The 20,956-nt window shown below is 38.9% G+C and overlaps 1 protein-coding gene across 1 annotated transcript; it reads right to left on the bottom strand.

The window, feature by feature from the left end:
- Window positions 1-2,114: 2,114 nt before the first annotated feature.
- Window positions 2,115-18,413, bottom strand: LOC107553835 (exportin-1-like). The gene is made up of 23 exons (XM_016236155.1): window positions 16,258-18,413; window positions 14,493-14,624; window positions 13,577-13,678; window positions 10,726-10,798; window positions 9,812-9,873; window positions 9,706-9,723; window positions 9,039-9,158; window positions 8,686-8,814; window positions 8,434-8,592; window positions 8,139-8,336; window positions 7,923-8,061; window positions 7,651-7,832; window positions 6,886-7,042; window positions 6,465-6,628; window positions 6,212-6,346; window positions 5,930-6,113; window positions 5,366-5,472; window positions 4,509-4,703; window positions 4,211-4,379; window positions 3,984-4,118; window positions 3,362-3,521; window positions 2,720-2,816; window positions 2,115-2,327 (listed from the first exon to the last, which is right to left on the bottom strand). Exons 2-23 carry the CDS (start codon window positions 14,616-14,618, stop codon window positions 2,181-2,183), a joined length of 2,958 nt encoding a protein of 985 aa, XP_016091641.1. The 5' UTR covers window positions 14,619-14,624; window positions 16,258-18,413; the 3' UTR covers window positions 2,115-2,180.
- Window positions 18,414-20,956: the final 2,543 nt, after the last annotated feature.

The raw sequence follows: 20,956 nt of genomic DNA, 5'->3' as shown, positions 1-20,956 counted from the left end.
ACATTTTTTTAAACAAAAAACAGATAAAGACAAAAAAAGTAGCCATTGATAATATCTAAACATGCATCCAAATTCAAATGTAATAAAATAAATGTATGTGTGATTTATGTGTAAATTATGTGCAATGTCTTAGCTACTAGAGATTGCTACATAGGGCTTATACAGCATCTAGTGGCAACACAATGATATTACAGATACTAAATTGTGCAATGTTTATCTTAACAGTCAATTTACAAATAATGCATTCAGATTTGTGGAACTCAATGCACTGAATCTCCACAAATTAGTGTCGTTACTATGACAACCAATTTGAATGTGACAAGCAACTGGTGTCTGAAAAGAATATACATATATGTATATATATATATGTGTATATGTATATATAAATATAATTGGGGGGCAATGGGGATTTCGCCTAGGGCGTCAAATTGGCTAGAAACGGCCCTGCTTGAGTGTGACAACTTATGGCTGTTCCTCTTGACCCCCTGTACCTCTCCTCCAGCAGTGTCCTTTACTGCTTTACAAGGTGCTTGGAGGAGGAATGTGTGCATCATAAAATGGGACACATATCCAATGGGTCAATACACTGTCAGAAATATTGCACAATTTGAGCCTTTACATACAGTGTGTACCAGGGATTGTGTGAAACAAAGAGGGAGAGAGAGGAATGATGGGACACAGCTTAGTGCTGCCATTGCCAGCTGTGTCAGTGTCAAAGGGCAGAGATTCCTGATGCTCTGTGTCTCTGTGTCTTATAGTCTAGTTTATCTGTCACTTCACCCGACATTTATCCTTTTTCTAGAACTAGCTGCAATGGGTAAAAACATAAATCTGTTACAATGTTATAAAGGTATAATCATTATTATTGGATATAAGTATAATCCAATATACGTCTACTTTAGGTGGAAAAACTATAAAAATGTATATCCTTTATTCAGTGGTTCTTAAAATAATTTAAAATTAGACAAAACAAGCATTGAAATAAACTATAACTAACTAAAAATAATAAAAATAGCAAACTTTGTGTAAATTAATACAATCTTAAAACTCTATTGGCATTTTTATCACGAATATACATTTTTGTAGTTATTACAAGCTCTAAAATATTTTATCAGGTAAGAATTTGCAAGTAAAATAAATAAATCCTTATCCTTAATCCATATTCATTATTCACTAAATCATGAATGACTGGGGGGAAATATGTAAATTCGTTGGTTAAAAAGAGTGGGAACTCTAAAGTACATTCGACTCTTAAAACTTCTGGAATTCTGAAATGTAATTATTGTGTCGTTACTAGACAATGGCGTCTCGGCCTTGGAATCAAAAAGGTTGAATTATGTGTATATGTATATATAAATATAATTGGGGGGCAATGGGGATTTCGCCTAGGGCGTCAAATTGGCTAGAAACGGCCCTGCTTGAGTGTGACAACTTATGGCTGTTCCTCTTGACCCCCTGTACCTCTCCTCCAGCAGTGTCCTTTACTGCTTTACAAGGTGCTTGGAGGAGGAATGTGTGCATCATAAAATGGGACACATATCCAATGGGTCAATACACTGTCAGAAATATTGCACAATTTGAGCCTTTACATACAGTGTGTACCAGGGATTGTGTGAAACAAAGAGGGAGAGAGAGGAATGATGGGACACAGCTTAGTGCTGCCATTGCCAGCTGTGTCAGTGTCAAAGGGCAGAGATTCCTGATGCTCTGTGTCTCTGTGTCTTATAGTCTAGTTTATCTGTCACTTCACCCGACATTTATCCTTTTTCTAGAACTAGCTGCAATGGGTAAAAACATAAATCTGTTACAATGTTATAAAGGTATAATCATTATTATTGGATATAAGTATAATCCAATATACGTCTACTTTAGGTGGAAAAACTATAAAAATGTATATCCTTTATTCAGTGGTTCTTAAAATAATTTAAAATGAGACAAAACAAGCATTGAAATAAACTATAACTAACTAAAAATAATAAAAATAGCAAACTTTGTGTAAATTAATACAATCTTAAAACTCTATTGGCATTTTTATCACGAATATACATTTTTGTAGTTATTACAAGCTCTAAAATATTTTATCAGGTAAGAATTTGCAAGTAAAATAAAACACCGCTTTAGTCGTGTTTAGTTTGTTTAGGAGTCAGCGCAGTGTGTGTGCTGTGCATTTGCGTGCCAACTCAGTCGCACATCTCCTCTGGTATTTCGTGAGGGTTGAGGATGCCAGGCACGGACATCTGCAGCTTGTGTTTCTCTTCCTGGGCCTGACGCAGCGACGCCTCCCTCTCCTCCAGGAATAGATCAGAGGTGTCCTCACCCGCAAATTCCTACAGGTACACAGAGAAATGTGTGAGCATTTGTGCGTTCTGCTTGCACTGATCGCTCTGCCAGGGCACTGTCATCTCTGCCATAATCTAATGCTATAATCACTCTCTCTCCATCTCACACACGCCTTCTGTTCTCGTACACTGCAGATGACCCATACAGTTACACCATACTTCACAATCCCTTAAAGGTCAAAGGGACAGCACACACTCTCTCTCACACACATTATCTATTTCCTCTATGTACACACTCTCAACTGCATAAACACTATTACTACTGATATCAAAATATTTGAATATGGCAAAGACAACATTTTGTTCCGTTATTATACTATTAACTATTATTATGGCTCTCAGTGTCCTTGTCATAGTAGGACAGACGGCTTGCAGCTCACCTTGATCTGTACAAGAAAATCCCTCAAGTGTTCTTTGAATGCTGGGATGTCTTGGTTTAAACTGAACAGGCCAGTCACAAATACTTTGACCTGGGCACTACAAAGAGAAAGAGAACAAACATAGTCAGACAGGAAACATTAATAAAACCAGACATAAACAGTCCTAACTATTACAAAAAGACTGTCACTGTGGAACAAAAACCTTTTTAATTAATCTGAGAGCAAGATGTCTATTGAGAGAACAAGCTTATACCTAAGAGATATGTTGTGTAATACTCAACCGAATGCAATAATCATCACACCAACTGCAATTGGTGTATTTATAGGCACTTGAGACATGTTCTTGACCTGCATGTTCTTAAATAAAATAAAAAGTAAAAATAAAAGTCCTTGTGTTAAAACATACAAGAACATACAAAGCTCCCAGTGTTTTTGGAAAGTGTAAGTTACACTTGTTATTAAATTATACAACAAAATATCAAATCATGCAAGTGACGTTTATATTAAAGATATAAAGCCGATGTGATTGTGACATTTTCATGTATTCATGTATCTCCAAAGCTCAAAGACTGGACAGATGCAGTCTCTGGAATGCACCAGCTCTTGTAAAGAATTGGTTAAGGTGCACTGTGGCATACTCACTCTTGTAAGTGTGGAAAAGCTGATTTGAGCAAGTTGGCCACATACTCCTGAATAAACACTTGGTTGTTGACTGGGCTTGAGGGGTTTAGAGCTGCACTGATTTTCCCTTCCTCAACAAGGTTAAACATGTACGCCAGAATAGAAGCATGCATAGTCAAACCTGCAACAAAAATATGCAGTTGCAAAATATGAAGAGGTTGAACAAACAGGAAAAAACGCATTTACAAATTTAATGATATTCAATAAAGTCACAAACAAATAAATGGATTTTATAAAAAAATTAGGTAACACTTTATTTTAATGTGTCCTTGTTACAGATGTTACTTGTACTTACTATTATAATAACAATTAATTATGCATAATTACATGCAAGTAACCCTAAGCCAAACCCTAACCTTATAGTAAGTACATGTAGTTAATTAATATTACTCAGTACTGAAATGCATAATTACACTGTTACAAGGACACTTTAAAATAAAATATATTACAATAAAATAAAAATTTGTTTTAGAAATTACAATTAATTTAAAATAATTTATCAAAATAAAGTCTTCAGTGTTCAGAAAAAAAAACAAAAAGAGTCTTTAAGAGCAAGAGAGCGAAGAGGGAGGCCAGAACTGACCAGCAGTATGTGATGTATCCGTGACGACAGAAAAGATGTGTTGTAGGATGTCACAGAAGTATGTCTGATAGAAGCTCTGCGCTGCCGCTTCTTCCTGAGCCACGTTCTGCAGCAGCGTGTAGAGAATCTGAAGGCCTGCATGACATTTTTCATGGTAGTTGTTGTATGCATGTTTTGATAAATGATTAGGGTAAATATCGCTGCGATAAATGCATTTGTGTTCTCACCGGTGTCTGCCACATTTCTCATAGTGTGTTTAAAAGCCCATATAATAGAGTCAAGCACAAGCTTAAACTGGGCTGGTGGGATTGCCAAGAATGCTGGGAAACAGTGAGAGTTCACCACCTGCAGCAGGTAGAAGAAATGTGTCCGGTGTTCTGGGTACTCTTCAAAATCCTTAAAAAAAAAAAATTAATTTCAAAAGACTCTTCGATAGAACAAACACACAGAATCTGGTTTTAATAATAAATGACAATGGAATATTAAAAATGTATCACAGAATGTTGAGAGATAAGGGCAGCTTACTTTGTTGATCATATTTAATGTGCACTCAAACACTGCATCAAATATCTGTGGGATCTCTCCAGTAATGTGTCCACCCAGTTTGTTTACGATTGTTGCCATGGTACTAAGCACTTCGGGTTCTCTTGCTGCTGGGACATTGCGCTGGTAATCAATGAGCACAGCATCCAACAGCGGAGGAACAAAGTTCTCCCCCACCTGGAGTACGAACAAAATACACACACATGGGCAGACAGGCTTAAAGGATGAGTGGATAAGTGTGTGTTGTGTAAAGACAGCACTAATCTGAACAGGTCCAGACTGACAGATCTGAAGCAGGTATAACAGAATTATCTGCAGAGACACAAATACTGGATCTAACAAACACAAAGACTTGAAACCCGAAAGCCTTGAGCTGCACTTGCTTCCCAGATGAGATGTAATGAGTTGCTTGTGGGTAGTTGTTGCATAATGTCTCAAAATCGAGATTTCAGTTTCAAAATTAGATGAATGTATAAGCAATGTATAAGTGAATATTTTGGATCCTGTTACTTATCCTGTCACAATTTCTAATCAATTTTTCTTGCTGTCACTAGTTAACTTGAGATGTTCTGTGACAAAGATTTAAAAGTAAAAATATGCTGTATGCACAAGTTTTAAATTGTAAAATAAATTCTTCAAATAATGTAAAAAATACTAAATGCTGTTAAAATTATTAAAGTTACTTAAAAATGTATGAGAATGCCATTTAATATTGCAATATTGCAAGATGTCAACTTCTCAAAAGTATTTAATGTCAACTACACATTTAACAGCTTGATTTTCTTTTGTACTTTAAGTACAGAGACTTTGCTTTAATAAATCTGTGATTTGTGTCTCACCATCTGTGGGTCATTGGAGCGGCTGACCCAGCCTGAGATCAGCTTTAGAGTCTCTCTCTTTACTGTGCGCATGCTCCTGATGAGAGGCTGCTTTGTCACCATCTCACCTATATAAAACAGACAACCACAAATCAAATAAACAGACTTGACAGTTCTTGAGTGCAGTCAATTATATAATGTTTAAGCAATACATTGAAGTGTTCAGAGAAAGTCAGACTTTCTCATTAAGAATTTTTTTGGGCAACTATTTAGTTAAACGTCACTCATTCTGTTCTAGATGCAGTGCTATATATAGCTGCCCAGGCAGTCCTGTAATGGACTGCTGTTCACATACGCACATGGCGCTAAGCTCTACAGCAGCCTTTTGTCTTCCTTTGATTACACAAACTCACTTCAGTTTAATGCGGATTTGTCACTCTGAGAAAACCAATGCAGATGCAAATACACACCTAATATACACATGCATAAGGTAATTCTGGAATTAAACTATTTGTCTAAAACATATGCCCATCTGTGATGATAAACTCTGAAACGTACAGAGATTGCCTAAAGAAAAACACGCACCATTAGTTTGGATGGCAGCAGAGATGTTCTCACTGAGGCACTTGTATACATTTAGCATGTCCAGGTAGATCCGGCCCAGCTGAATAACAAAAGGGTGTCCCACGGCTTTACATGCTCTGACGTTGGTCTTCAGGATGCTGCCCAACTGCTTCACTGTCTCCGGGTCCTTCAGGATGTCCACATTCTACAGCAGGATAAAAGCATCCATTTAAGGAAGTCTTAAAAATGGGTTAAAGTTTAAATGAACAAAATTTGCCATTTCTAAATAAATAAATAACACACCTTGGTGGCCTGCTGAATGATGCTGTCCCACACCTGGTTAGGCAACAACATGTACTTCTCTATCAGGTGTTCCTGTACAGCCTGGTCGGTCTGCGCTCCAATCATATAGCCGACAGCTTCGTAAAATGTATGCACCTGAGAACGCACACAAATGGTCACTGCAACATCTCCTCAAAATACATATTTCTAAAGCACAATGTGTCACAATGACACACGCAGCAGGCTAACTGAGATGGATGGGGTTATTTGGTACCTGCTGGGGCTGGAGGTCACAGATGATGGTGTTGATGTTGTTGAGGATCTCATCAATGAAGGGCATCACCTCTCCCACCTGCACCTGCACAAAATGCCTCCTGCACTTCTGAGCAATCTTAATGAAGGTGTCACACGCCATGTCTTGCACTCCATCATGGGTTTCTACGAAGAAAGAACAGTAAAATACTTCTAAGAGAACATGATTACATCAGTTCTTTTATAATCAAGCTAAAATTAGAATCTCAAATGTATATAACCGAGCTGCTCCATAAATGACTAAAATGCAGCACTGCGGTCTATGTGTAATCAAATGTGACATCAAATCTGCTTCTATTTAAAGATCGATCCAAAGATATCACAGCTGTATACAGATGCAAATCCCTGATTCTATTCTAAGGCTCAAAGACTTTGCTACTCACCATGCATGAACTCAAACAATTTGTTGACAACAGTCTTCAGGAATTTCCAGTGTGCACGTAGGAATCGTGGATACTGGCCAACTATGTACATGATGTTGGAGGCAATGATGGCCTTGTTATCCTTGCCTCTCTTCTGCTCACATAGACCCAGCAGGTCCTGTAAAACACATGGACACATTATTATAGTTCTAATATAACATTATAAGACTTTGGATCTTTGCATTTTAAGATTTCTGCACCTTAATGACAGTGACAAGGAACCGCTTTTCATCCTCTTCATGCATGGCTCCACTGATGGAACCAATGGCCCAGCACAATGTGTTCAGGTTCTTCCAGGACCACTCAGTACCGTTCACCTGATTATGAAGCTTTTCTGTCATAATACGCTCGGTATCGGCATAGTCCAGATGGGTAAGATAGACTGCAGAGAGAAAAAATAAGAGAAATTTGATAAACACAGTTTAGTGTCCAAAACCTCTGCATTCATAATATAAAGGAGCAGAGCTCTCACCAAGAGTCTCCCTCATGTTCTTGTAGAGGTTAATGGAGTCTGTATCCTTCATGAACTCTCGAACCACCTCGCCCAGGAATCGTGGATACTGGCCAACTATGTACATGATGTTGGAGGCAATGATGGCCTTGTTATCCTTGCCTCTCTTCTGCTCACATAGACCCAGCAGGTCCTGTAGAACACATGGACACATTATTATAGTTCTAATATAACATTATAAGACTTTGGATCTTTGCATTGTAAGATTTCTGCACCTTAATGACAGTGACAAGGAACCGCTTTTCATCCTCTTCATGCATGGCTCCACTGATGGAACCAATGGCCCAGCACAATGTGTTCAGGTTCTTCCAGGACCACTCAGTACCGTTCACCTGATTATGAAGCTTTTCTGTCATAATACGCTCGGTATCGGCATAGTCCAGATGGGTAAGATAGACTGCAGAGAGAAAAAATAAGAGAAATATGATAAACACAGTTTAGTGTCCAAAACCTCTGCATTCATAATATAAAGGAGCAGAGCTCTCACCAAGAGTCTCCCTCATGTTCTTGTAGAGGTTAATGGAGTCTGTATCCTTCATGAACTCTCGAACCACCTCGCCCTGATCATTCTCCACCACCAGCACTTCCTCTGGCTTGGCCATGCGGCTCACCATCAACAAACGCACCTGCAGGTCAATAACACAAACATCCTTATAGTTCTTAAATTGTCATTTCTTGTCGAGTATTATGTTTGTGAGCCAACCTTAGACAGCACAGGCAGGTAGAGTTGTCTGCGGGGAGGTACATCGAAGTGTTGGCTCCCTGAGAGGAGAGGAGAAGTGGATGTTGAGAAAGGACTCTCTCTGTAAAGCTCAGCTGCTAGGTGGTTCCAGTACTCCAAACAGATCTTAAAGATCTCTGTCTCCTCCACCTCTGACACTAGCAACATGTAATGTAGAGCCTAAACAGAGAAACAAACAGGGCCTTAACACAATAGCATCAATGACTGAGGCAGATTCTCCATAACTATCTGAAGTTTAGTCCGCGAGTGTGTGTACCTCCATAAGCGTCTCTCTGAGGTTCAGTCTCTTTTCTATCAGCTGTCCGTGCTCTTTGAGGAAGGTGCAGAGGAACAGGCTGAGGTTCTGAATGAAGTTTTGCTCATCATCTTTACCATTTGCATACGCCAATCGAATGTTGGTGTTCAAAGGAAGCATCTTCAACACACAAATTAGAAAGAACATCAGACTGGCCCAAAAGCAACTGGTATATAGGAATTGTACTTTGATCTGCACTAGAGAGGAGGTTACCTGTTTGAGCTGCATCATGGTCAGAGTGAAGAGACTGACGAACTGCTCCTCGTACTGGCTGACACTGACTCCTGCTATCTCAGTCAAGCACTTCAGAGTCACGTTGCGAAACATCGGCACATTCAAAAACTACAGATCAACCCAACAGAGGAGAGGGGCCAACAATTAGCCACTGCTTTGTAAGTGTGAAATAAAATCTTTGCAGTTGTTATTGCACGACTATGTAACCGTACTATTTCATTGTATAAATCCATTTATTACACTACTGTCTGAAAGAAAAAGCAAAAGCATTCTACTATATTCGTAGTTTTTCACAAAGTCTCTAAGAGTAAGAAAATCTCAAGATACATTACCTTGTACACTAGAGTACTGATGAGTTTAGTTTCAAAGATATAGCCCAAGGGAATCCAGTTGAGAAACCTCAGCAGAGTCTCTAATGTAGCATGCACGAGTGGGGCATTCTGGGAATTTTCCTGAGAATTGTATGGAAAGAAAAAAAAAACCTTTAGGCCAGTAAAACTCATTGAGTCATTAACATGGATTGTTGTGTATACAAATCAGCATTTGAAGTTAATCATTCAGTCACAAACTAGACCAGCTGGAATATGTATCGAGTAAGTGTGTGTATGTTTAAGAGAGAAAGTCTCTGTACATCTTAACACAGTGGTTCTCAAACTTTTTTACACCAAGTACCACCTCAGAAAATATTTGGCTCTCCAAGTACCACCATAATGACCAACATTAAAATACAGTAGTGTAGTAGGCCTTACTATTCAGTTACAGTTATGCAGTTAAAAAAAACAGGGCAGTTTTATTCCTAATAAGAATATTTATTATTGTCAGCCACTTTAAACATGGTAAATACAGTTTGAACATTAAAACTGTGCTTACATCCAGGTAAATAAAATGAAATGTTTTTCTAAGCATTATTTTTCATAATATTATGGTAGTCCTGCAATTCCATCTGGTAAGGACATAAATATACGGAGACAAAAAATATTACATTCTCTATTGTTTTCCAATGTACACTTTCTCTTTCTGAAAAGAGGCAGAGTATAGCATAAAACAGAAAGCCGGACAGAAACCACAGGAAGACGATAAACAAAATAAGTGCAAGTTCACTGACCTCAACATTGGCTGCATCTGATGATGTCTTGATAATGAGGCCCACGACATACTTTTTAATGCCTGAAATAAAGCAGAGCAGTGAAGAGCCTCAATGCATACAGTAAGGCAGCATAAAACCCCATGAGCTCCCCATCTGGATGAAAGCAGCTAGTCTCAGAGGAATTGTTACTGTCTGTTCATCTGCATCAGCATATTAAAGATTTGCTGCCTTTTTCACATTCAAAGAAACAAAAACAACTTGAAATGAAAATTTAAGTGTTAAATGTTTTAAAGTGAATGATGCAATGAAATGTCTGTTGACTGAATATCAAATACTGCTTAATTTAACAAATTTTTATAAAAATATTTGAACCTGAGAAATTAAAATTTAATTATGAAATTAATGTTATACCATACTATTTGCATTATTTTCTTTAAATAATACCTCGCTTATTCATTTGGCTGGGTGCAGACTGACAGCTCATACAGAGACATGTTTTGGATGTTGTTGAGACATCAATATTGGTTAAGCTGTACGGCACAGAAAGTGTTGATTTATTAGCTATTATAAAAGCTTACATCATGTTTTTCATGTCATGCAATCTTTCAAAGAACAGATTCTGTTTTTCCCCCCCTAAACAGATGAACACTAAGCTGAGCAGACGACCTTCCATGCATTTTTAAAAGGGGAATTCAGCTCAACTTGGCAATTGCACACTTGATTCTAATGAATGTGTTGGCCTGCTAGAAATGTTTTGTAGAGTCAAGTCCATCGCAGAGTGAAATGTTTGCTTCTACATTTCAATGATCCCTTCACTGCATATCCAAATCCAGCCTTTGAGCTGCTTATGACTTAAGAACTGATTTAGACTGAGCTATGAATTACTTGTTCATCTCAATGTGGTGAGGGGAATTCTTGTGAGTCAGTCTTACCTTCACACTGGTTTCTGGGAAGAATCTTCCATCTTGTTTTAATAACTGTTTCCAGAATCTGCAGAGCATAGTACTGTAATGCCAAGAGAACAAATCAAGAGTTAATGAGCCAAACATTGACCAGCCAATCTACCAGAGCTGTAAAGTTACACAACAACAAAAAATTGCTCTTAACTTTGACTGCCTAATATATTTTCACACATTCTTTGGTTTATTCCAAATGAATTCAGATTGGAAACAAACATGCAGATTTGACTTTAGTAAGAATTTTATTATAAACTCAAAAAGAGAACCAAAAAAATTATAATAAATCCATAATCAATGTTTGTATGGGATTCTGTAGAAGTTTTGCTGTTTCTGGCCATGTCACACCAGAATGTGAAAGACAGGAAAGGAGACATTAATGGCAAACAGCTAATGGTTTGATTCTGTGCCTGGCCACAACAAAGCAAGCAGCTCGGGGGAGCGAAGCAACAACTGTGTATGAAAACAAACCAAACCGAAGGATTCTTTTAAGAGTCAATAGCCACTCTCAAGGCTTTAATCATCAGTGATGTTTTCCTGTTGGTCAAATAAAGACCACACCCCTTTCTGTCTTTATGTGACACTACTGTTTCCACCAGTAACTGGTGAGGGTCTCAGGAACAGCAAGACCAGCCACAGGATTGGTTCTATAGACTGCCTTAAGATGTTTTATATACTGCTTTTAAAAGGGTATTCATGGTGCATTAGTGTTCTTGTTATGGTCACTAGTATTATTTGGATTAACAGCATTTCAACTGTAGGGATTAATGAGAAAAGAGGAAAAATGTGATGCTAAAAGTTAACGTGTTAAAGTAAAACAGGGAATACAGGTCACATACTGAGTGAGGATATTAAAGGTGAGGCCTGGAGAAGTAGGTTACTTGCATAAGGACACATTTAACCCTGTAAAAAATCCCCAGGATCCGTTCACCTTTGATTTTATATAGATTAACACATTTACATTTTTTTTATAAATAAAGGCAAAACAGAAAAACATTGCAACACTACGCAAGGCATCAAGTCTTTATAGCTCACATGTGATGTTGCAATATTTCTTGGTGTACGATCGAGACAGGAAAATAGGGTAGGCTAGTGTAGAGGAGAAATGCTTGGGGTAAAAAAAGGGAATCACAGCACACAGAGACACTGATGATCCCTACAGTGGAAATAACTGTTACTATCCATAACTGAGGTTAAAAAAACCAGGATCCGTTCACCTTTGATTTTATATAGATTAACACATTTACATTTTTTTATAAATAAAGGCAAAACAGAAAAACATTGCAACACTACGCAAGGCATCAAGTCTTTATAGCTCACATGTGATGTTGCAATATTTCTTGGTGTACGATCGAGACAGGAAAATAGGGTAGGCTAGTGTAGAGGAGAAATGCTTGGGGTAAAAAAAGGGAATCACAGCACACAGAGACACTGATGATCCCTACAGTGGAAATAACTGTTACTATCCATAACTGAGGTTAAAAAAGGGGGTAAACTGTCTGCCTATCTCCCTGCCGTCTCTGAGCTCCATATGAGGCATGTGCAGTGTGAATGGAGGCACAGCAGAATTGAGAGTAAGGGAATGAAAAGGTAGACCTTGTGGAGGCCTGCCGCCAAAGCCTAGCTGTGTCAAGGTGCACAGGAAGACACACCCCTTTTCGTCCTATTACAAGCAATCAACATAATGGAACATTGTGATTAATATCAAATATGAACAACTTCAATTAATTGTCTTTTGTTAGCTTTTTCTCCTACAAAAAGGCTGTAAATACATTAAGCAAAAGCCAAATGTTCACAAGCGCTTTAATGCGCTCTTTCTGTATTTTGCTTGATGAATTTAGACAAATTCAAATTTACCTGCTCTGTATATTTTCCTGTCTGTTCTTCTAGAGCCCACTTTTGGGCCATTATCATTTTGATATTACAGATACTGTTGATAAACCAACTCAATTAGTATTGACCAGAGTGTTAAGAGCAATCGTAAAAGGCAAGCAGACGGCAAACTGGGTCAGCAGTACTTTGAGGAAGTCTGTTAACACACTGAGGAAGACAATTCATCCCAAATAACACTAAATGATTTACATTCAGTCTACACCCTACAAAGTGAACAAATACACTACGTTGATATTAGGGCTGTGCAATTAATCGCATGTGATTGTCATGCGCATCTCGTCAGTAAAGCCGGTTCCGCGATTGGTAGTAAATCGGCATCACCTGCTTTCAGATGGTGCGGCATTTAATACACAGAGCCGTAGTTCACTAACAAGCTAGGCGATATCGCGTTCATAATCGAATGCAATTCATCTGCGATTAAGAACGCGATATTGCCTAATTGTCAGTGAACTACGGCTCTGCGTAGTGAATGCCACTCAATCGGAAAGCAGGTGATGGAGATTTACTACTAATCACGGGACCGGCTAGATAGAAATCCATGGATAAGAACTTAGATCACATGGATCAGATGTTTTATATATCTTGACTCTAAACAGTCAGTCATTAACACACCTCTGGCTGCTGTACAGATGGAGATGCTGAGGTATTTCACTGTCAACTGAGGATCCTCACACGCCAACTTTAACTATGCTTTGCTTGACCAGGAGAGGATTTAAGGAGAGGTGTAGGAAAATGTGATCTCACATGTGTACAGAGGAATCTGTTTTTGACATGATGCTAGGCAACCCCAATACACTTAAGGAATGGGGTATTGCTGGTTTGAAGGAAAAGAAAACAAAATTGTGTTCCTGTATAATGTGTGAAAAGAGATCAGATCTTCCTCAAAGTATAGAGACCATGATCCTCCACCGGAGAGACTTGTGACTCGGCTTACTTTGGTGTTCATATTCTGAGAGAACTCCAGAATAGTGTCAACACGTGTCCACGCATCTGGGTGCTCCTTCAAATGAGTCAGCACCTCCTGGGCCATTCTTTGCTAAAACAGAGAATAATTTGTCTTAACTTACACTATAAAACAACAACAACAAAAAAAGTGGCTATGTATTAATGATGACAATGCTTACACTAGTGTATGAATACACATATACATACAAGAGAAAGAGTTCTTGTTATTATCAATGTTAAAAAGAGTGCTGCTTGTGCTGCTTAATATTTTTCAGGGTTTCTGCAGGATTTTTAAGCTCAAATTTAAGACCTTTTTAAGACATGCACAAATAAAGTTAATACCATATGAGCGGGCTAGGGCAATGTCTATAGTACCATATTAAACTGCAGGGTAAAAACGTGGGTCGATTTTTGCATTGGTCTGAACTCTGAACAAAACAACGGTTTTATTGAAAATGCTCATTCATTCTCTTACAGCAGGTGGAGCGTTTGGTAGAAATATAACTGTTTCCCCAGTAGCTGCAGTACACAAAGCAGCGCAGCACCGGACTTTGAACGTGCAGTGCTCGTTTATTTAATGAAATCATAGCCTTTTGAAGTTTAATCGTCACATTCAGCCATATCGCAATTCTGGTCTTTCCGTCCCCAAATTTAAGACCTCTTGAAATCATAATTAAGACTTTCTTGTACAATTTAAGACTTTTTAAGGCCTTAAATTTGATACAACTAAATTTAAGACTTCTTAAGACTTTAAGACCCGTGGAAACCCTGATTTTTGTATCAACAGTGATACTTTTTTTTCAGTATTCTGTGAAGTTGAAATCTTTTGTAACGTCTTATTTATTGTCACTTTTGATGAATGTAATTGGTCTTTGTGTTTTTTTTTTTGTAAAAGTCTTACTTACCTGTGGCCCAACCCCATGGTACAGACAGTTGACCACATTATCCAGCAGGTTGATATCCAGTTTCTGGTTAAAGTCCAGCAGCTGTCTGGCTGCATGGTCGGCTAACATTGTCATAATTGCTGGCATAGAGCTCTGTGGGGGACAGGGAGGAAACATCCAGCAGGGGCAAAGTCAAGTGAAATGAACATTTGGGTACACAAATCCAAACAGCTGACCATTACCCCCCTCCCTCGACCCTCGATCCAAAAAGCCTTATATGACCTGGCCTGCCAACTCACCAATGCCTGCTGGAGCATTTAATCCTCAATAACAATGGTATAGGTGGGTGGCGCGATAAAGGTAACATGCTTGCAGAATGAATATCCTAATATGTCCGAGAAACAAGGACCACTCACTGGGCTCGTCATTATTCTCTGAATGAGACCACGTGCTAGGCAGCCCTCTCGCTGACGTCATTCTGTTTACATATAACACAAGAGACGTACCGAGCTATCTGACTTATGAACTGTTTTTTCTACTCGTATCGAACTTTTATAAGACTTCAATAACGTTTACACACAGTTTGAATGACACTCGAAAGGCCAATGTTCAAGTTAATTCAATTTGCACCACGGAGCCAAACTATTGCGTAACGAGGTAAGCATTACGGCCAAGAACCCAGACAAAAAAAGTTTGGCATTGGAGGAAATTTCAAGAATTTGCTTGGACACGACACAGTAAAGCTTTGTGAGACCACGAGTCTCTCAGGCCTAAATAAAGCGACGATGCCATAACTAGTCCTCGGTACTGCGCAACCTGCTGATTTACCCGCCTTTTCCACACCTCACCTGGTTTGATTCAGTAAGCAATGGCCACAATAGGATCTGTATCCCAACACAGAGCTACTTATCAGCTGATTTCATGCACACGTCTTCAAAACACAACTGGGTTGGACTAAGATCCACGCGGAGGAGCGCAACAACTTTCACTACTGATGCGATCGCTGTTCTCTACAGCAGTTGTTTGGCCACGTTTATGCGTTAAAATTCCTAATAATGCATCGCTTAACTTACTGTGGCAACAATTACGCATGCACGCTATCATACTAATGCGCTTAAATGGACAGCAAATGCTTTAGTGCGCAACTGACATTAAAAACGTTCCAGCGAGCGCCTCGTCCGTAACAAACACCGGTGTTTCTCTGGCGGTCTACACCCGTCTCAGATGACTTCAACGAGGGTGACTTTGCAAGGATCTCCCTCCCTGACTCCGGAGCAACCCCTCCCACCAACACCATGCTCTGCACCCTACACCTGAACGCTCTGCAGGCTTTACTAGCAGTAAACCAGGTAAGAAATAGACCGCGTGTATTTTTATTTGCCGTAAATACTTCAAATGAATGCTACAGCTCTGCAATTGTCCTGAATGCATTTTACAGTTGAAATTTGCTTGCTGAAACAACTGGGACCGCGCTAATGGTTGGCGCCTAGTAGCTCGTTTTGTATTTGTGACTGTTTTGATGTTACGTGAGATATAACGATTGTTAAAACGAACAAAAACCCAGATACATTATTTAGTCCAGCGTGACACCAGTGCTGAACACGAGCCATCGCGCAACATCCCTCGTAAACCCTCAGCAGCAAAGCCATTTCACTTTCTCTCGACCTTAACCTCCATACGTGCAGTTTCTAGGCATTTCTACACAATCTCACAGCATTATCATTCTCCACAAAGCACAAACCAACCCAAGCACTCTAGCTGTAAATTTCACCCCATATTTACCTACCTAAAGTCCAAGCCTTTGAGAGAAAGAAGGTGGGCTTGTCTGCCAGAGTTGCTAAAATTATGTTTATTTGATCCAGTATCGTTGGTGCCTGGTTTTTTAACACGCTTTCTGGCAAAAGAGCTTTAGAATGAGCCGTTGACTGGCCAGCCACACTATTCCTCTGTGAAGACTACACAAGCTAGTAGCTTGATTTAAGGACCACTAGGATGTGAATTCCGCACCAACAATCACGGCGAGTTCAGTATTTTCTCAGTCCGGTTCATGTTGCGAAACAAAGTTAACCTTAATTAAGAAGTGTGCTCTGTACTGAAGTATATTTTGCACCAGGGCGGTATTAGAGACTGAGCCTGTGTCTCTTCTTCTCACAAGCAACAAACTCGTAACCGGTTGAAACCGGTTCAGACTGGGAGATTCCATCTCGGTTTAGTTTTCAGCCGGTGGCGCCGCGAAAAGTTTGGATTAACGTCACGCCCATGGAGGTGTGCCATTGGCCGCAGCGTTGCTAAGCGCGTCCTTGCTCGCGATCCATTGGATGGCGCGCACGTCAATCAATCTCAACCCTTTCGAGTGCCCACGCGACTGCTCCGCCCGTTTAGAGAAAAAGAAGGCAAACTGCGTGCAGAACGGACTTGTAATTTGAGATAATATTATGATCGCGTATTATTTGTTTGTTGCTTTTTTAGGGAAATGCAAGTTTCGAATTATGTATTTTGCGCGACTCTTCCGAAAAACGCCCACTTTTTAAAAATTCCGTGTGCTTTAAATATACAGTTTTTTGATATCCAACAACAGCGATCGCTTGGTAATTGTGTACATGTTCGGAAAATTAATTTCACGGTGGACTGAAGGCGATTGAGGGCATCGAGTCCGTGAGGCGGATGTTGGAGCCTGTACTTGTGCTGATTGTAAGCTGGTAATTTTCCACGAGCCACGAAGGGGAGTGGTTGTTCAGAGTCAGGGTATGATACGCATGGCATGGATCAGAGCCTGATACAATTGGCTTGTGATGGTCTCCGTAAACTTAACTATCGCGAAGCTAACTCCAATATGGCAGTGATATATGATAAACACATCGAATCACTCAATAAACATAATAAACCGGCAGTGTGGCACTTCTCAGGGACATCAAACGCTCCCATGTTCCCTGTCTCCTCTCCATTTGCAAGTCACGTGACGCAACGCAACTTAAACGTCAGTTGATGGAAAAATACTGGATTTTGTGTAGTGTCTGTACTGAACAAAGAATGAGGAAAAAGAATACATTGCCCTGAAATCAAGGAGTCATTTATGCTTATGCATTTTTCATAAAACTTACATTTCATAAGGTCATGGTGTGCACTACATGTTGAATATCTGACACAGTATTTCCCTATAGTCAGCATGTGGCTCATTCTACACACCTTTTAAAATGGTTAACAAAATAAGCAGTGTTACAGCAGTTTAGACCAGTAATTTAAATAAATTATATGCTCAGCCTTAACCAACAAACTGATCTCACTTCCAGTGAAGGTGATCCTTTAATCCAAACGCCGGTCTTGAGGTTTATTCTCGAACAGACACTACCATTGCATTTTGTGATTTTAATGGGTCCAGACATAATTTGATAATCAGCTGTTGTTGTGTGAATCAGATCCATATTTACTCCTTTTTTAATCTTTTATTACATGTAGGTCCCACGCCACTGTAAACTTTGGAAGCTGAGATAAGTGAGATGAGGAGTAAATAAATTGTAGGTGTTCATGTTTACCTGACTGCGAGTAAAGTCAGTGCCACAACTGAAGTTTCTAGAATACAGTTCAACCTGCTTTCCAGGAATCACAGGCAAAATTCTCTGAATGCCCAAATTTTTTTTCCGAAAAACAAGATCAATGTTGAATACTGTACTGCAGGTTTTATGATAAAATAATTAGTATTTAATGAACAGAGAGTGGGTGCGTCTTCATATCTTTTAGATAATACTTCACAAATTGTTTCCTGACCAGTATGAGCTGAATAATGTGTTTTTGTTTTGTTAAAATGTTTTTGCACAGGTCATAATTTGAGAGACATGTTTGTGAGAGTTGAAACCCCCATATTAAACATTGGAACTGCTTTAAAACGGCAATCAGAAATGTGCTCTTATTTTAGGCTATGACTTCACTTTGTGTAACAGAAAACTCGACATTGTCCTTTCTTTGTTGTCTGTTTTGAATTATTTTGAGAGATACAATAAACCATTGAAACTTATCTGGACGTCTGGCTTTGTTTATTGCATTGTCCGGATCATGCATATTTACTAAGGGACCGAATGTATATTTGTTGACACTTGCAAAACCTTACGTTTCCTCTATTAAAGTATGTCATTAATCAACAAATTCAGAGGGTCTGAAAGTTAATAGGGTCACAGGGATGGCCGAAAGAGGTCATCTTGCTGAAGTGAGCAGTAGGAGGGGTAGAGGAGAGAAGCAGTGCACGTGCATTGTGGCACATACATGTGAAATGAGGTGGGCTGCTCAGTTCAGGATTGGGCTGTCTTAAAGGGATAGTTCACCCTAAAATTAAAATTTGATGTTTATCTGCTTACCCCCAGGGCATCCAAAATGTAGGTTACTTAGTTTCTTCAGTAGAACACAAACAGAGATTTTTAACTCCAGCCGTTGCAGTCTATCAGTCGTATAATGCATGGCAATGGTAACAAAATCTATGAGAGTAAAAAAAACATGCACAGACAAATCCAAATTAAACCCTGCGGCTCGTGACGACACATTGATGTCCTAAGACACGAAATGATCAGTTTGTGCGAGAAACCGAACAGTATTTCTATCATATTTTACCTCTAATACACCACTATGTCCAACTGCTTTGAGTGCGCGCACGGCATCCGGTGCGTGAGGTGTGTATAATTACTAGTTATAAATACAATTATAGAGCTCTAATTCAGTTCTTACTAGTAACAATTATGATTATAGAGCTCTCTAATTCAGTTCTTACTAGTAAAAATGCAATTACAGAGCTCTCTAATTAAATTCTTACAAGTAAGAAATCTAGTTACAGAGCTCTACAATTGTATTCTTACTAGTAAAAACTTGTATTCATTAGATGCAAAACAGATTTGCGACTACACCCATTTGCCCATACACATCAAAATAAAAATGTGTTTTAAAATGTATTTATTTCTTTCTCTCTTTTTTTTTTTTTTTTGGTCAGACATTAGGGGGGAAAAAATTCAATTGCGACATTATTTATTATAAGCTAAAACGGCTTGCCATACTGACCTTCTTGAGAGAGGTGAACTTTATGACAACACAGACAATGAGGGAGGCCTCACTGCACAATAAGTTTGGCTTCAAGTGGATAATGTTAGATACAAACAGCTCCCTCTAGCGACAATAGTACAAACCAAAATACTAGTAATAAATTATATTACCTTGATCTAGAAATGATTTTGTGGCTTTCCTCTATGCATGTGATTGATAACTAACCGGTGAAGTAATGTTTATAATTTCAACAAATAGTTTATAGTGACAATGTGATATATTTAGCTTTAAAGAAATACACCATTTTATGTGTATTTTAGGAATAGGGAGATGTACATTTCATCCAAAATGGTTAGCATAGTGCTTTCGTTCTTTAAAGAAAACAAATCCATGCCATTCTATACAATTGCACAACACCAGTGCCAACAAAGCATTTGTTACAAATAAATAACAATAGACAAAAGAGCATTGAATGATGAGGAGGATATGACCTTTGACCAAGTACTGAGGGAATGAGGGCAGCTACTGTCCGTCCACCTTTACCCTCGCTCTGCTGAATCGCTGCTCTTTCTGTTCCTTAACCAATCTGATTAGCTCAGATTCCTGTCACCTCTAGAATTTTTATTACAGCTTGACATTTTCCATCTGGATGCTTAAAAGTAAATTAAGAATCTCCATGACACACTGAAAATGTGCACAACTATGATGATAATAATAAAGAATGTTTCTTGAGCACCAAATCAGCATATCAGAATGGTTTCTGAAGGATAACGTGACACTGAAGACTCAAGTAATGTAAAAATTCACCTATACATCACAGGAATAAATGACTGTATTTTCAATCAAATAAATGCAGCCTTGTAGACTCATAAACATTTTAACGTTCCAAACTTTTGAACGGTAGTGTACATATAACTTGTTTTTTTTAAAGTGTTGAAAACATGGATGGAAATAAACTGGTAGTTTAATAATAAAATGGCAAGTAAAGAAAATCCAGCAATAATTGTTTTGAGTCAGAGTATTATTTAGAACTGCTTGGTCTGCTTCCTCAGAACTGTCAACTTTTCAGAGTAAGAGAGAGACGACTCTTGGAAAGAGAGATATCTGTTGAATGGTGGGGGTTATGATGGATCTATTTCCCACCAGCAGAGGGAATTAACACATGATCGTTTGTGTTCTTGGCTGGCAGGTGGCCTAGTACTGCAACCCAACCTGCCCGAGCTCAATCAAAAACCAACTGTCACCAAAAAAAGGCAGACCAGCTCATCAAAGCTCCACCGCCTCCCCCCACACATGCAGAACATTCTACTTCCTTTCCTGTTGTCATGGTGACAGTTGTGCTGGAAATCCTCCTCAATGATATGGCTGACTGATCACTAATACCTTGCTTTTTTTAAACGCATGCCCCCGGTTTCACAGACAAGGCTTAAGCATCGTCTCAGTCTAAAATGCATGTCTGGGAT

Source organism: Sinocyclocheilus grahami, unplaced genomic scaffold (genome assembly GCF_001515645.1).
Source record: "Sinocyclocheilus grahami isolate Dianchi unplaced genomic scaffold, SAMN03320097.WGS_v1.1 scaffold18.1, whole genome shotgun sequence".
Taxonomy (NCBI): Eukaryota; Metazoa; Chordata; class Actinopteri; order Cypriniformes; family Cyprinidae; genus Sinocyclocheilus; species Sinocyclocheilus grahami.
This window is presented reverse-complemented; position numbering and strand designations above follow the sequence as displayed.

Bases quoted from the DNA above. Each gene is read 5' to 3' on its own strand.
- LOC107553835 (XM_016236155.1), bottom strand. From the start codon at position 14,618: ATGCCAGCAATTATGACAATGTTAGCCGACCATGCAGCCAGACAGCTG. The intron at 9,874-10,725 runs GTAAGACTGACT...GCTTTATTTCAG, and splicing joins TCCCAGAAACCAGTGTGAAG to GCATTAAAAAGTATGTCGTG. The intron at 4,380-4,508 runs GTAAGCTGCCCT...TTTTTTTTTAAG, and splicing joins CATTAAATATGATCAACAAA to GATTTTGAAGAGTACCCAGA.